The sequence below is a fragment of the Phaseolus vulgaris genome, chromosome 8 (genome assembly GCF_051622355.1).
Source record: "Phaseolus vulgaris cultivar YP4 chromosome 8, ASM5162235v1, whole genome shotgun sequence".
Lineage (NCBI taxonomy): Eukaryota > Viridiplantae > Streptophyta > Magnoliopsida > Fabales > Fabaceae > Phaseolus > Phaseolus vulgaris.
The window spans coordinates 42,939,685-42,956,318 of NC_143505.1; the positions used below are offsets into that span (position 1 = coordinate 42,939,685).

The following is a 16,634-nucleotide window of genomic DNA, read 5'->3' on the forward strand; positions in this document are numbered from 1 at the left end:
GTTTATGGAAGGGTTCAAGGTCACTACTTTGGTGGTTTGTGTGTAATCTGTGTTGATTGCTTAGTGGATTACCTAGTGGCTTCTGGGGACTGGATGTAGCTCTTGGTTTAAGAGTGAACCGGTATAAACTGTTTGTGTATCTCTTTCTTCTCTTGAACTCCTTTAAATTCATTTGTTATTTCTTTACTGGTATAAACAACCGATTGTTTCGCAAAAACAATTGATTGTTTTTCTGGTGCTTTGCTGTTTTTGTGCTTAAATTCTTGGCTAACTGAAATTCTAATTTGGATTCACACAGAGGATTTTGTTCAAGCTGAAAAAGTTTTCAAAAACCCCTCTTAAACAATTCACCCCCCTCTCGTTTAAGGTCATATATTCTAACAAAAACAACATATTGAAACGATAAATCAATAGGTTGTTATTCACTACTTTGAAAAACACTTTTCTTTTGAAAGAACTTGATTGATTCAGTTTTGGATTAAGCTATGAGTGGATTGACAAATTCTAATTTACCTAGAACCCATGCCCAGAAGCAGCAACCCAGCCATCAAGGAATCTTCATGGATTTGGAGACATCAAAGCTTTAAGTTCAATAACTAACTGATTTAGATGATGACGAGGCTCGATATTTCCAAGTACTCGAAGAAATGTCTTCCATATTCTATTTAGTTACCCTCATAAAACTTGAGTATTGAGAGGGTGGCCTTCTTTTCCATGCTTGTGTATTTTCATGATTGTGGATGGAAGATGATTAAGTAGCTCATGGAATTGTGGGAGAACTGAGGAAAGGAACTGAGAATATGGAGTGGGAAATTGGAAGAAGCCTAGTGAGGTTAGGCCTATTCACTAGTAAATATTCTAGAGGCTAAGACGAAGATTACCAGTGTTTAGGCTACAATTTGGCAGCATAACACTAATCGTTCATAAGCTGAAAATTGCATGGTTGCACAATTCTATTTATAGATGTAAATTAGGGTTAGAGTATATCCAAAAGAGAGGGAAATTTAAACTTGAACTCTCTCCCTTTAGGTGTCGAACTCAAACTCACATTAAACATGTGTTTAATTTGTTAAGCATGGGCTAGGCATGTGCACTCTCACTGATTATTTACCTTAGGGTTTTCTTTGGGTTAAGGAGGCTTAGTGGAAACCCTAGGTAGGTTTTAGAAACCATAATTCATCATATACTACAATGGACCAAATCATATACTACTAGGAAAATGTTTTAGGCCCACTTTATTTAAACAATTACAAAGGAAAAAAAGATATTATTGTATTTACAACTAGGTCATGGCCCAAATATATAAGAGCTTCTCTTTGTTAGTCTTTGTTGAGTTTCACTCCTCTTGAATTCTCCTAGCCATTTTCCTCTAGTGGTTGGTCCTTTATTTGGGGCTCTCCCATCATCCCCTCCCTTTTCAAGAGGATTTATCCTCAAATCTAGAACGTCCACCTCATCATTTGTACTAACTGCAAAAGGAATTAGATCAATAACATTAAAGGAAGCATGAAACCTATATTCCTCAAGAAGATCTAATTGGTAGGAATTATTATTCACTCTTTTGAGGACTTGGAAAGGACCATCTCCATGAGGTTGAGTTTAGACTTCCTTATGGTAGGAAATTGACCTTTTCTAAAGGGTTGAGTCAAACCCAATCTTCCCCTAAAAAAACATCTCTCTTTTCTCCATGTTATTTTGTTTCATGTATCTCCTTTTTTTTTGTGTATTTGACTTTTAACATGCTCATGTAATTTCTTGACAAAGTCAATCCTGGATACCTTTTCCTTATGTACAAACTCGTGTGGGTTAGAGTGAGGTAACAAGTCTAAAGGAGTGACTGGGTTAAAATCATATACAACCTCAAAGGGAGAGATATCAATACTCTTATGGACTATCATATTACATGCAAACTCAATGTGATGAAGGTACTTATCTCAAAATTTATGGTTATTCTTCAAAATAATCCTAAACATGGTAGTCAAAGACCTATTAACTACCCGAATTTGTCTATCTATATGAGAATAACAAGAGGTTAAAAAGTGTAGTTTAATTCATAGTCTTCTCCAAAAACTTCTAAGGAATGACTAATGAATTTTGGATCTCTATAAAAAAATTATAATAAAAAAAAAGTTTAAAAAATTATATACTATTTATAATAAATGAGACATATGTCATATATTGTTAATAAGTAAGATAATAATATAAGTGTCACATTCTACTACCATTATAATGTTCTCAAATAATGAATATTTTCCAATTAAATCTCATACTATTATAATAATTCAATAAATACGTATAATTGGTCAAGAGACCCATAGGCACGGTTACTTACTAGAATTTAATGAGAAAAACACATTGATATGTGACAATTACGTGATGTGCGTCACCTAAAATATTCATATAAAATGCTGATTTAAACTCTGAATTAGAACTCCGTGACTCATATTCTAAGTTAACGAATTAGACACATGAAAAAAAGTTCAACTTCTACATTCTCAAACGACAAAAAATAGGATGAACTTTATTAGAAATTAGAACCCAATTCAAAAAATTATAGACGGACGGAAACATGGGAAATTTATAAATTTGATGTAATATAATTCGTTTTAAAAAAATGATAAATTTTAAAAAAAAAATAACAATCACCTGAGGGAACATTTTTATAAATTAGAAATTGTACTCTAAAAAATAAATTTCATTTTTATTTTTATTTTTAAACTACATTCGTTGGAAAGTACAATTTCTATTTTTTTTTAACTAAATCTTAAATCCTAAATCACGATTTTTGTTTGCCAATATTTTTTATTTTTATTTCTTTTGGTTTTCATTTTTTTATTTTTCAATTTTATTATATTATTATTAAATAGTTGTTTAAATTACAATAAGAAGTTAATAATTATTTAAAATAACTTTTAAATTACAATAATAAATTATATTCAATTAAAAATAGTTAATACAAAATTTTAAAATTAATTAATTAAATACTTAAATTAACATAATATTTTTTAAAACTATAATGATATATTTTCTCTAATAAAAAGAAAATAAAATTTCATTGAATATATAATAATGGTATATAAATTAAACTTAAAAGCAAATGCATGTTAAATTTTTTTATGTTATTTATTTTTAGAATTGTATATTTAATTATTTATAATTGAATATAATTTAGATAGTTTGTTATTATAATTTAAAAAAATATTTAGTTAATTTAATTAATTAATTAATTTTTGAAATTGTGTATTTGATTATTTGTAATTAAATATAATTTATTATTGTAATTTAAACAAATATTCAATTAGTTTAAGTCATTAATTAACTTATTATTATAATTTAAACCCATATTTAATAATAACATAATAAAATTGGAAAATAAAAAAATAGAAAAATAGAAAAATGAAAAAGAAAAAACAAAAAATGATACATTCCAACATGACTTTAATTAGAAACAAAAAAATCAAGAAATCGTACTTACAACTAAGACTTCGGTTAAGAAAACAAAAATAGAAATCATCTTTTAAAAGCACGAAAAAAAAAAATAGTCATAGAAACATAAGTTTTTTTTATCTAAGCATGACTTCAAATTAAAATTGTCTTCATTTACCCATTTTTATTATATTTAAAAAAAATTCAATTGTGTAAAAATGAAAAAAAATTACACCAATTTATAAATAACCCGAACATATCACCCATACATTTACCACTATAAAAGTTATAAAAATATTAAATTCGTTCCTCATTTACTAGCTTACGTGAATCTATTTTTATTTTTTTTACAATTTTAAAATTAAAATGAAAATTAACACACCTGATTTGGTATTTTAACCTAGTGCACACAATGTGACTGCTAAAATTCATAAATAAAAACTATGGGCATTGTTTCAAGAGTTTATGATATCATTAAAATTGAGAGAAGGCTAACAAAGCTATCTACATGAATCACTAGGGGTAAACGAGTTGGTTATTCGCTATGTCGTAACACTTCTGCACCTAAAACTGATAATGTGAGACACATAATTTGATTACATCTCTGCAAGTGAAGTTCTAATCGACTGGCAAGAATCTCATACAAATTGGAGCACGAACCTTGAACAAAGCAAGAATAGATGAAGGGAGAATCCACAATCCATCTCCACAGATCAAACCAGAAGCAATTGCTGGAAGCATCAAACTAGCCTCCTTGCTTTTTAGTGTGTGATATGCATACACAATTAAACTACCCACACACATGTCAATAGCAAAGTATCCACCTACTACAAAGGGTACAGCCATTGCCATTGGAAATGGAACCCATCTCCCAATGTTTTTGGGGTTAAAATCTCTCACCAAGTTGGCTGCCACGGAGAATGCAAAGAAGCCACAACACAGGTGCAGACAATAGTGGGGAAGGGCAGAAAAGCCTTCGACACCAAGAATTGCCATGTTTCTATAAATGATTGCATATGGGGCTTTGTATTCACCATCTGGGTTCCCCACATCAAAAGCCTTGTAGAAAAGGAAGAATGTGAGAGGAGCAACGAGACAACCTATTGCGGTGCCAATAGCTTGAGTAAGAAGCATAGATCGGGGGGAAGTGAAGGTGAGATGACCAGTCTTGAAATCTTGCATCAAGTCAGACGAGGTGGAAACAAGAGACTTGATCACGCCACAACCGACGAGTCCAGCAACCACGCCGTGGCTTTTCCCACCTAAGGCAGCAAGCACAAAGAGAGCCACTTTCCCGTAGTTATAGGCCATGTTCATGTCAGTTAAGCCAGCACCATATGCATTGCAGAAGCTAAGAGTTGGTGCTAGAAGATAGGCAACCACCACATAATACCACTTCACCTCAGGGAAAATGAAAGGGATAGCTGTGATAGAAATGACAGAGAGAAGTATGTACCCTGACAATGCTAACCATATAGGAATCCTTTCACTTAAAAACACTTCGTTGCGTGTCACATCATCAGGAGCCTGCTGCCTCTGCCTCTTGTTATCTGAAATTGAAACTGCGGCCAATATTAGATTCATTTTGAAATACCACACTTATTCAAACTATAATTAAACCCCTCACATTGTCCTCAAATTAGTAGTTCTGCCAGGTCTAACATGGAACAACAAACTTCACAATAACATAACCCAAAACTGGAAATTTGATACGAGGCAAGTTTTTTACGTGATCTTTTATTCCTCCTTTCCATGCAGGCATGGATATTTGTGGCGGAAAAAAGCAAAATTTTGGCAAAATTGTACAACCCATCACCGAGGATCAAGGCAATGGAAATAAAAACCTGCATCAAGAAAATATGGGAAGGTTACTTAAGGCTTGAAATGGAAGAACTTAAATGAAATTAGATTAGAAAGTCCCTTATTGTAGTTCATTTCTGACCCTATAGCCATTAAGACTCTTCATACTACTTTCTGGTAAACTCTCAGGGAACCATTGTCCTTTTAGTCCCCTGATCAATGGCCACATAATGCCCCAAGAGAGAACAGCACCAAGAAGCAAGGATAAGTTGACAAGATGGGAACAAATCATTCCTGCTCCAACATAAGTCATGCTGAAATCGAAGTAAAATCTGCAAAATTCACACATTTTAATCATGAGGGGCAATTATTTCGTGGTTCACACTGTAGAAGAAAGATGAAAGCACACACGAGTTTTTCCATGCTTTCAATCCGAAAGTAGGAAACTGAATGAATCCACATTGCTCTCCGCCAGCAAAGAACCATTGGAAGAAAGACCAAAGGAAACTGAACGAGAAGAATTTCATAAAACCATGAACCTGCTTCCTGTGAAAGATGTAAAGTAGTTTTTATACTTATACAAGTTTACTGTGTTTAACTTGTTTGTGTTTAACTTGAAAAAGATAGATGATGCAAAATAAAAGCTTATTCATACTTTGCCATCTCATCTCCTTTTGGAGTGTGGAACCCATTAATAAGGACGGCTGTCGCAGTTCCAGTTGGATAAGTCAATTTGTAGTCAACGATCATCAACTGTTAAATAACTTACATTGGATCAGATGAGGCAGCAACACAATTCAAGTTACTCCCAACCAAATTCATCTGAAATAGTGATTTTCATCACATCTACATTGAGAATAACAACCTTTGGAAAACCAGATATGTTCAATTAATCAAGTGAAACCATTGAAGGCCACTCATCACAAGAAATACCTTCCTAAGGGGAACCAAAATCGCTAGCCCGACAAAGTATGTCGAAAAGAGAAAGGCTGTCATCCAGCCAATTCCAGGCTCCTTGGTTATTGGAGTATTCCCCGGTGTATCAACCCCTACTTGCTCATACGTTTTCCTATTCAAACCCAAGAGGTGAGACCCAAAACCACCTACAAATAATCAAGTAAAAGTTAAAAAAACCACATGAACAAACACTATCAGTTATTCATATGCACATACAAAATTATAGAATTCAATTTAACTTGTCACCTCCAAAAGAAGAGCTGTAGCATGCGACAGCACAAGTTTGAATTATGGTATTCTCCTGTCTAGTGAAAGGTGTTGTAACGATATTAGCTTTTTCAAGCAGCATAGTCCAAGTTCGAACAAGTACAAAGCCAAGGAGAGCCGCTGAAACATTCAGATTTGGAACAAGTCCGGTTGAGAGATTCAGCTTCATCACAATCACACTATAAATGATACCAATGATGAAGCTAGTTATTAGTCCTCGAATTGTGATCTGACTTGTCCATGATGGCATGCTACTCTGGCCCTCTGGCTGCTCTAGTTCAGCTTTTTCAATGTCTTCATTGGCACAGTTCTGAATCTCTTCTAGCTCTTCGTGGTTTGAACTGCCCATTGAATCAATCTTCCATAAACAATTAAGAAAGGGACTCTGTTAGAAAGGAAACAATTGCATTCAAGTGTCTACCCTGCTACATCTCACTTGGCATCTCTATTTAACTTGCAATTCAAGCTGGATAACAAGTCACAATTTATAAATGTGGATTTGGTCAACCATAATACATATCACTAATACTTCATCATAAAACCTGAAGTGATACAGAACAAAAGGAATGAGAAAATCTTCTTTTCTTGTTTAGCATCTCTGTTCTAAGAAGTATCCAAATTGCAAAGAGAGAAATCCAAATTGGGTAACAAGTTATAATTTGTAGGTGTAAATTCGAGTCACCCACTTCATTATAAGAAATAAAGAGATAGAAAACGAAAGAAATGAGAAAAAGTTCTTCCTTTTGTGCCATATATGCACACACATGCCCAGAAACAGATAAATTTAAAATAAAAATTTGTAAAAATATCTCTCAAAAAATCTAATAGAAAAAAAACAACTACTTTATCAAAATATGCTAAAATCAAATGTCATACCTCAAATTTTCCTTTTGGATGATAAAAGAATGGAGTTCAACGACAGGATGGTGCAAATTGAAAGCAATGTCGTAGAGTTAACTCAATCCCCCAATGATCAGAAAAGAAAAAATGGACACGCGTCACCTTCCCCAATTGAAGAATCCAAAACCTCCAAATGCTGTACAAGACCTACAAACAAGAGATTTTGGTGTGCATGCTGGTGTGATGAGTAAACTCAATAGAGGAGGAGATTAGAATCTCACTAACCCTTCTTAGGCTTTGATAATCCTGTCATAATCAACGTCAAAAGAGAGACTGCACAAACAAAGATTCGCAATACAGTGCAATATTTATGTCATTGCTAAAAAGGGGAAAAGAGTAAAAGAAAAAAGGTACATGCCATCTCATTTAAACTTCACCAACTTTTATTGTACTAGTGCAATACAAAGCTCAAGTGTGCTGTAGTACAAAGTCTAAAAAAAGAAAAATTGGAAAGGAAAAGCTTTAATTGTTGTACTGCAGTAGTACGAAATCATTTTATTTTTCTTTGGTCCTAACAAAACACTTCGTGATTTGAACACACGTTTGGCTATGAACACGGAATCAAAACCATTGTCTTTGACTAAGGTAAAGAGTCATTATGGTTATTTACGTTAAGCGTGTGGCTTGAACATTTAACCAAGTAAATGCGGACAGAGAGACTCGTTACAGGTCAACTACCGATAATCCCGAGAAGGATAATGACAGTGCATAGGTAAGAAAAATGAAACTGAAAATTAACGCATGGTAGTGCTAAATGTTAAATCAGACAATTTAATGCCGTTGACCTTTTGTTTTTAAATATTAAACCATGTTATAACTGTAATCTATTAAATATATACTTTCATCCCTAGTAATAATAATAAAAATAATATATTTATAATAGGAGATTTTTCATTATAATTATTATAACTATTTTTAATTGTATATTTATTTTTATTTTATCTTTATATTAATATTTTATTTTAGTTATTTCGTTATTTTATAATTATTTAGATTTAAAATTATAAAACATATATTGGATTTGAAAGAACCTATTTGAGAGACGTGAGTTGATAGACAGTTACTTTAATTCGGGAAAAAATGCACAATACAAATAAAACTTTGAGAGAAGTGTGAGAAAAAGAGACTAACACTGTAAAAAGAACAAAAAGAAAACATAATCAAAAAATGAATGTAAACCACCAATGTTAGGGTAGGACTCATCGTCCACCTCTTGGGTGTGGATCTTATCCTTCAGCTCCTCAATAGTCTTGGGGTTGGTGGGGGTGGTGAAGGACCTACTAATGAGATTGGTCGGTTCAACGGACGGTCCTCCTTCCACGAACTTTCTTTTCATCTCTTCATTCTTCCTTTGGAGAGTTGGGATTTCCTCCTCATTTATCCGAGTGATCTCCTCATTCCTTTTCTTCATCTTAGCCATCTCTTTCTGCAGAGACATCAACAATGTCATTTTCTCAACTTCAGACATCCTTTCGCTACCCATGCATCGGGTTGATACCATCTACTTTCTTTTTCACTCAATTTCTCTCGGTCCCACGGTGGGCTCCAATTGTTCTCAAATGGGGTTGGGGCCTAGAGAACTATTGGAACTGCTTCTCAGCTTCCTTGGTCGGTCGGTTGGTTCTTACTTCAAACAAGTTCCTTCCTCTCCTCTATTCGCTCTACTCCTCGGTCTTCATGTAGTCCGAACTTGGATGGTACCTGCAGAAGGCACTCTGACGCTCAAGTCAGATTTAGTATTCGACACTCGATATTCTGAGTGTGGTATATTGATGTACCTGATGTTTGAAATTTGTGTTATTTATATTATTTTGGTGGCTTTTTCTTATTAGGTTGGATTAGAGAATTGGGTCATGTTTAGGATACATTACCTAGCTCTTAATTGTTTATCAACCTCACTAATTATACTTAAGCGTAATTTGGTTGTGTGGTGTCAATCAACGTAATGACCATGTTCCAAACTATAGTGTCGGTTGTGCGGACCTTACCGATACATAATATAATGTGAAGGCATGTCATTTTGAAAAATGTTAATGAGATATGTTTTGAGTGTTTTTTTTATTTGCTCGGCAGAGATATGTTTCATGGTGTCACTACAAAAAAAATCAGTATTATCTACGGAATTTTACCCACATATCTGAATCCGTAGGTAAATTCAGCATTACTTACCAACTATTACGCACGGACAACATTACATATATATATTACCCACAAATTCTAAATCCGTAGGTAAATTCAACATTACCTACCAAGTATTACCCACAGATCTTATTACCTACCAACTTTTACCTATGGATTTCTACTACCTACCAACTATTACCCACGAATCTCTATTACCTACGAACTATTACTCATAGATCTCTATTACCTACCAACTATTATTATAATAATTATGTGCATAATATTAAAAATATTATTATAATATGAATAATTATAAAATCATAATTATTCATAAATAATAATAATCATAACTAATAAATATACATATTATTAATATTATAAAATTAATAATATTAATAATATTTTATAATATTAATATAATAATATAAAAAATATTTAATAATATTAATAATATTTAATAATATTAATAATATTTAATAATATTAATAATATTTAATAATATTAATAATATTTAATAATATTAATAATATTTAATAATATTAATAATATTTAATAATATTAATAATATTTAATAATATTAAAAATATTAATAATATTTAATAATATTAAAAATATTAATAATATTTAATAATATTAATTATATTAATATTATAAAATTAATAATATATTATAATATAAATATAATATTAATATAATAATATAAAAAATATTTAATAATATTAGTAATATTTAATAATATTAAAAATGTTAATAATATTTAATAATATTAATTATATTAAATATATGAATAATATTATTAATTATATTAATATTGATAATCATATTAATAAGTATAATAATAATTATAACATGATAAGAAAACTTAACTTGTGTAAACACAATATATAAACACACAACATCCCTGCAAGAGAAATTGAATATTAGGACCACGTCCCCTCCGCATTCAGATCTTCTATCCTAGGGTGCTATTAAAAAATTAAATTTAGCTTCCCTTACCTTAATTGCTTGCTTTCCAAGCAACTTCTAGAATTTTATTTCCGAGAGTCTGGATAAACTTCAAGATTTACGGGTCTAATGCAAGTTATCCAATTAGAACAAAAATTCAGTATATAGTAGAATAAGTTGAGAGGATTAAACTTCTCAACTGACCCCACCAAGATTGATGACTAAATCCTAAGGAAAAACATAGAACAAAGGATCTTTAGAGCAAAAATGAACTTACTCTGTTTGAAAATCTGATAGGGTAGAAATGTTCCTTAACTTCTCAGCTACAACGTGGTATGATCAGATTCTAAAATAGATGAAGTATGAAGTGAGAAATTAAGAGAGAAGATAAAAGGGAGAAATGGAGGAAGAAAGAAGAAAGAAAAGAATGGTGCGTGACCGGGCAAGGGTTCTGTTTCTATTTTAAAAAGAAAAGGTGTTGTTACATTTAACGTGGGCTTTACCCATGCAAAGGGAACAAAATTTGTTGCGTCCTTTAAAAAAAATCTATGTGAATGACAAACACAAACCCAAAAAAATAAAAAAAAAATTAGAGTAGGTGTAGCCTACGCACAAGTCCACATACAAGTCAATGTTAAATAAAAATGAAAAATAAATTAGAGTGGATTTAATCCATCCATAAGTCGATGTTAAAAAAAAAATATATATATATATATATATATATATATATAAACTTAGAGTGAGATTGATCCATATTAATTAGGGACAATTTATTACTAATGAATTTGTAAACTTGTCGAATTAAAGAGTCATCACAACCCGCAAAGAGCATAATGAGGGAATATACATATGAATATGAATTTATTAATTTTGATAATTTAATATATGTTGAACAATATGCTTTGATGTCTTCAAAGCTGTGTGGAAATCTAGAAGACCATGCCACTATGTGTGTGTGTTGTCTAGTAGTTTTTGACTTGTTAATTCACTCCTTGTTTTGATCCAAGCTCACTTGATTCTTTATCTTTTTGAAAAGAAGTGTTTTTTAAAAAGCTGTGAAGTTTCAACCTATTGAATTATCGAAACAACTTGTTGTTTGACACTTAGTAATTTTCAAAATGATTTGGAAAAGTTGTGCTTATTTTGTCTTTGTTGTCAAACAGAAACAACCGGTTATTTCGATAAAACAACTGGTTGTTTTTATGAAAACCTTAACAAGAAAATTATTTCAATCGATTATTTTGGAAAACAACCTGTTGTTTTCATAACAAAATTTTGTTAAGTGGTTTTAACTGTTTTAAATGCTTCCAACTGCTTTTGGTTTATGATCTAACAACTTTGACCACTTGCTTGAGTCTATATAAAGGATGTTTGATATTCTTTTCAAGACTCTAAGAAAGAGAGATTGCTTTTAAACGTTTTTCAAGAATTCAAAAGCTTTGAATCATCTCAAGTGTGTGGAATAGGATTAAGTTTTGTATTTTTTTGAACTTAAGTTTTGTATACCCAGGTGTATTCTATTCTCTTCTCCTTAAACATTGTATTTCTGTGTGTTCTTGTGTAAGGAAGTTTCAGAAAGGTGTTTCTGGAAACTATGGTGTTGTCAAGGAGTGGTGTGTGTTCTTGAGGGGTTCAAGATCATCACTCATTGTCTGTGTTTTGTAATCTAGGTTTGATTACATAGTGAATTCTCAATGGTTAGCTGAGAGTTGAATGTAGCTCTTGGTTAAGAGTGAACCAGTATAAACCTCTTGTGTGATTCTCTTTATCTCTTCTCTTATAAATTGTTTTAACTTTGTTTTATATTTTGTTGGTATAAACAACCAGTTGTTTCGAGAAAACAACAAGTTGATTTTCTATAAATAACCTTAAAACAGAAATTTTATTGAGTTGAAAAGAAAATCAATTGGTTGATTTTTCAGAACTTTTCACTCTACTTCCAAACTTTTCGAAAATCCTATGAAGATAATTTCCCCTGCCCCTCTTGTTTAGGCCACTAATTGTATATATTTATTTTGTATGAAACTGTATAATAATTCCCCCTGCCCCTCTTGTTTTTTACAAAGATATGGCTAATGATTAGAGTCCATTTACTTCAGATGTCACCTCTACCATTTACTAGAATAAGGTCTCTCGCATTGAGACATGCTAGTGGTGACAGGACACCACTTACAGTAGATGTCACTACTGGGGTGACATATGGTTCTAATGCAAACATGTTCAACAACTATCATGGAGTCTTACCACGTGAAAAGATGTCCATTTTAGTACATTCATTGGATCATGTGCCTAAGGTTGACTGATCCATGATATGGAAGGATATCTTAGTAATGCATTATATAGTGTTATCATTTTAATATATTTGTCTTTTATATTAAATTGTATTTAACATTTCATGGTATTCTCTTGCAGATGCATTTTGACATCACCAATATAGAGACCTTGAAATCAAAGGTTCTTTCTTCGATTGTCAGTTTAGGTTGAAACTAACATCAGTATTATTAAGTGATTCACTTTGTTTGTTTCATTTGGGACAAGGTGCTAGACCAAAAGTTAGGGATATTCAGGCATATAATCTTACCTCGCACTTGTTGTCTTGTGGGAGTTATCATAAGCTTTAAAAAGATATGATAAGGGAGAAGAAGAAGAAGAAAGCACAACTTGTTACTACTTTCGAGGAAGAATCAAAGGCCAGTCAACCTTCATCACCACCTACCCGCCACAAAAAATGGAAGCAAGCCTACATAAAAAAAATCGGGAGGATATAGTTCTGAGTAATCACGGATAGTCTCAGAGAAGATTGTAAGATATTTTCTTCTCAAGCATATTTTTAGCTATTTTTGCAAATTGATATGAAATAATTACATAAATTTTGGGTTTTGCAAGATTCCTTTCTTAAGCAAAGCTTCCAACGTACTTTTTTCCCTCAAGATCATCAGGATATACTTGTTGCTGCTAGTGGACGACTTGAGCACATGGTCGTGTGCATGCTGCAGGATCAGGGGTTGACATCTATCAGTTCTTCAAGATTTTTTCACGGAAATACTCGTCTCGGGCACCTAGCCAAGAGGCCATCTTGTTATTGAACAAATTAAGTAGGAGGTCATAAAGGAGGTCACTCATAAGCTTATACAGGAGTTTTAGCAACGCCTCGAGAGCTTGGGTCTATCCCAACAAAGTGTTCCTGCACAACAAACCTTTGTGGCTCCTAGGTAAAGTTAGTGCAAAGGGGAGTTGTGCAGCTGGTAATCCATTAAGGGATGATATTGGCTCGATAAGTCAATATGAGTTATTTGTGGATGACGGTTTCACTCCTCGACAAGTGGCCCTAGGGAAAGTGTTTGAAAGGGCCAATGTTTTACATAATATGTCTCTTTCCCCTGATGTGGTGAAGGTCATGGTCGAGAAAGTACATATTGTTTATGTTGTAGTTCCAATGCCAACATATGAGGTATTTACTGTGGCACAAGCATTTCAAACATTCATAATGTAACCTAAACACCTCGTTTAATGTATTCCAAAACCTCTAATAAGAAAAAAAATTGTAATTATTAAATTTTATTTATGGATGAATACATTTGTACATTTAATTCATTGAAAATGTTGTTTATTTTGTAGCAACAACGTCGCAAACCTAGTCCGCAAAGAAAGAAGTAGGTTGCTTCTACTGACGATCCTATAGCCACATTATTATAGGTTGTCTCTATAGGTACAAACCCTATGGAGATTTCATGGGGTGCTACTTTTTTGGAAGAAACAGTGACATCCCGTTATATATACACATGTCTGATATGTTAGAGGTTGCAATTACCAACTGGGAGCTTAATATATAGGTCATTCAGTTCTGCATGATGTAATCATTGATCATGCTTTAACTAATTATATTGGTAGGTGTATGTCTGGAGTATGTATTAATGAGGGGAAACAAGAGTTTTATGGAGTCATGGATCCCCAACTAATTCATGCTTTGGGAAATAAGAAAATTGAAACTCAAACATACATCACCAACAACTTGGTAATAGGGAGAAATTGATATATTTTCCCCTTTATATTAATGAGTAAGCAAAAGTTTTAAGTGGTCAATTATTAGTACTCCATCACACTACAAGAAAATTTGGTATTACATACAACACTAATCCGTATATAAGAGACCAAATCCGTATGTAAAACATAGTTACAAATGAATTACATACAAAAAGATAATTTATATGTAAAATTATCGTAGGTAATTGTTACGTACGAATTAAAAATCCGTATGTAATTACATACGAATAAATCCATATATAATTATATACAGATAAATCCATATGTAATTGTCTGTTAAATTTATATACGGATAAATTCGTATGTAATTGTCTCCTAAATTTATATATGGATATTTTTGTATATAACTTTATCAGAAAGTAATAATGTATTACATATCAAATAATATGCATATAACTATAATTTTTTTTAATATTAAAAACTTTTCATATAATCACATAAAAATAATTAATTATATATTTTTTGAATTTTTAAAATAAGATTATTAATATACCAAATTTATTTTTATTAATAACATTAAAATTATCTCATTGTACGGACGTAACTAAGTAAGCAATTTTCAACTTCAACTCATTACATTAGTGGTGTCACTTTATTACTACTCACACCTGTTAGAAAAACATTAATAAATAGAAGTACAAACAGCTAGCTTTTGAACGGGAATTTCGTCAATACCCCTAAATTGATACTCCATTGATTAAATTGTGCAGCACCTTTTTACTTTATGCATAAGTATGAGCTTGTACTTAGTTACAAAACTTACCTAAGTACATAAAGTGATATTCTCCAGTTAAATTTATAGTTTTATTTTAGAAATTATATTTTTATTAAATATATTATATATTAGTTAGGTGAAACTATTAATATACTTTTCGGTGATGATTCAAAAGGTTATGTCACTACACAAAGTCATAGAAACAATGATTCATACATTTTTATCTAACATTTAACATGACACATAAGCAGTTTTGAAGTTATAAGCACATGGTTTACAACCTAATTAAAGTAAAGTAACTACAAGAAAAATCAAAGAACAATATACATAAAATTCTATATATGTTCACACCTTCCTTTCTCTAGCTTGTGCTAATTCCCCTTCAAGTTGTTTATCAAGATTCTGCAAATCATTTTTATGTCATTGATCCAAGATCTTCTCCAAGCCAATGCCTAAAATGATAATGTATTGGAAAGTTAAATCCTTTATTCATTGTACCGGTAGGCACCGGACGAACGTGGTCGACCGACCGAACGCATAATAAATGTGAGGCATGTGTGACAAAGTTAAAGTGGTTAAGATACACCTCCGAAGAATAAGGAATACGCGTTTAAAGAAGATATGTTCCCCGGGTATTCCGGAGCACGATTGGTAAGACCTATCCATAACCACCCTGAGCCCAAGGGGTAGAAAGCCCATTAGGCAATCCTATAAATACGGTGCTCAAGCCAGAGAAAGGTACGTTTTCATTCACTTACTAAACCACACTTAGAATCTCATACTTACTTGAGCGTCGAAGTGCCTTCGCAGGTACCCTCCCCCGCCCGACCGAAAGAGAAGAAGACCGACACATCAGCAACTATACTACATCAACCGACCATGCCTGGGCCCCATCTCTCCACTCAGGTACAATTGGCGCCCACCGTGGGGCCGAGGCAAATCTTCAATTTTTGAAGCTATAATGGTTGCGACAAGAAACAACAACGACGCTATGGCAGAATAGATGACTATGATTCAAACCCTCCAAACTCAGATGGAGGAACTGCGACAAAAGGGGATGGAAAACCATCGTCAACACGAAGAAGATAGACGCCACCAAGAAGAAGAAATCGCCTTATTGAGAGAGCAGAATGCACGACTCCAACGACAGGTCGATAATCCCGAACGAGAAGGTCAATCCCATATGGCCGACCGAACCGCATCTCGCATACCTACACCGGCCGACACCAACCCTGCTTCCAGAGCTGAAACAGTCGAAAGAAAGTCAAGTAAAAGGGGTCATCCTTTTACAGAAGAAATTATCACCACACCACTTCCTGACAAATGGAGAGGTCTCGCTATTAAACTCTATGACGGCTCGACCGACCCGAACGAGCATTTAAATGTCTACAAGACGCAAATGACTCTGTATACCACAGATAATAATGTGTGGTGTAAAGTATTCCCCACGTCCCTCCAG

At 32.7% G+C, this 16,634-nt stretch overlaps 1 protein-coding gene across 5 annotated transcripts; it reads right to left on the minus strand.

The window, feature by feature from the left end:
- Positions 1 to 3,876: 3,876 nt before the first annotated feature.
- Positions 3,877 to 7,746, minus strand: LOC137826723 (metal-nicotianamine transporter YSL3). 5 transcript variants are annotated; one of them, XM_068632816.2, is made up of 9 exons: positions 7,576 to 7,746; positions 7,327 to 7,497; positions 6,430 to 6,808; positions 6,160 to 6,329; positions 5,882 to 5,979; positions 5,638 to 5,772; positions 5,369 to 5,558; positions 5,156 to 5,270; positions 3,877 to 4,988 (listed from the first exon to the last, which is right to left on the minus strand). In XM_068632816.2, the coding sequence occupies exons 3-9, from the start codon at positions 6,797 to 6,799 to the stop codon at positions 4,045 to 4,047; spliced, it is 2,022 nt and encodes a 673-aa protein (XP_068488917.1). In that variant the 5' UTR covers positions 6,800 to 6,808; positions 7,327 to 7,497; positions 7,576 to 7,746; the 3' UTR covers positions 3,877 to 4,044. The 5 variants fall into 5 exon arrangements, with proteins under 5 accessions (XP_068488917.1, XP_068488919.1, XP_068488916.1 ...); XM_068632818.2 differs by having other exon boundaries at positions 3,877 to 4,976; positions 7,576 to 7,709; XM_068632815.2 differs by having other exon boundaries at positions 7,327 to 7,633.
- Positions 7,747 to 16,634: the final 8,888 nt, after the last annotated feature.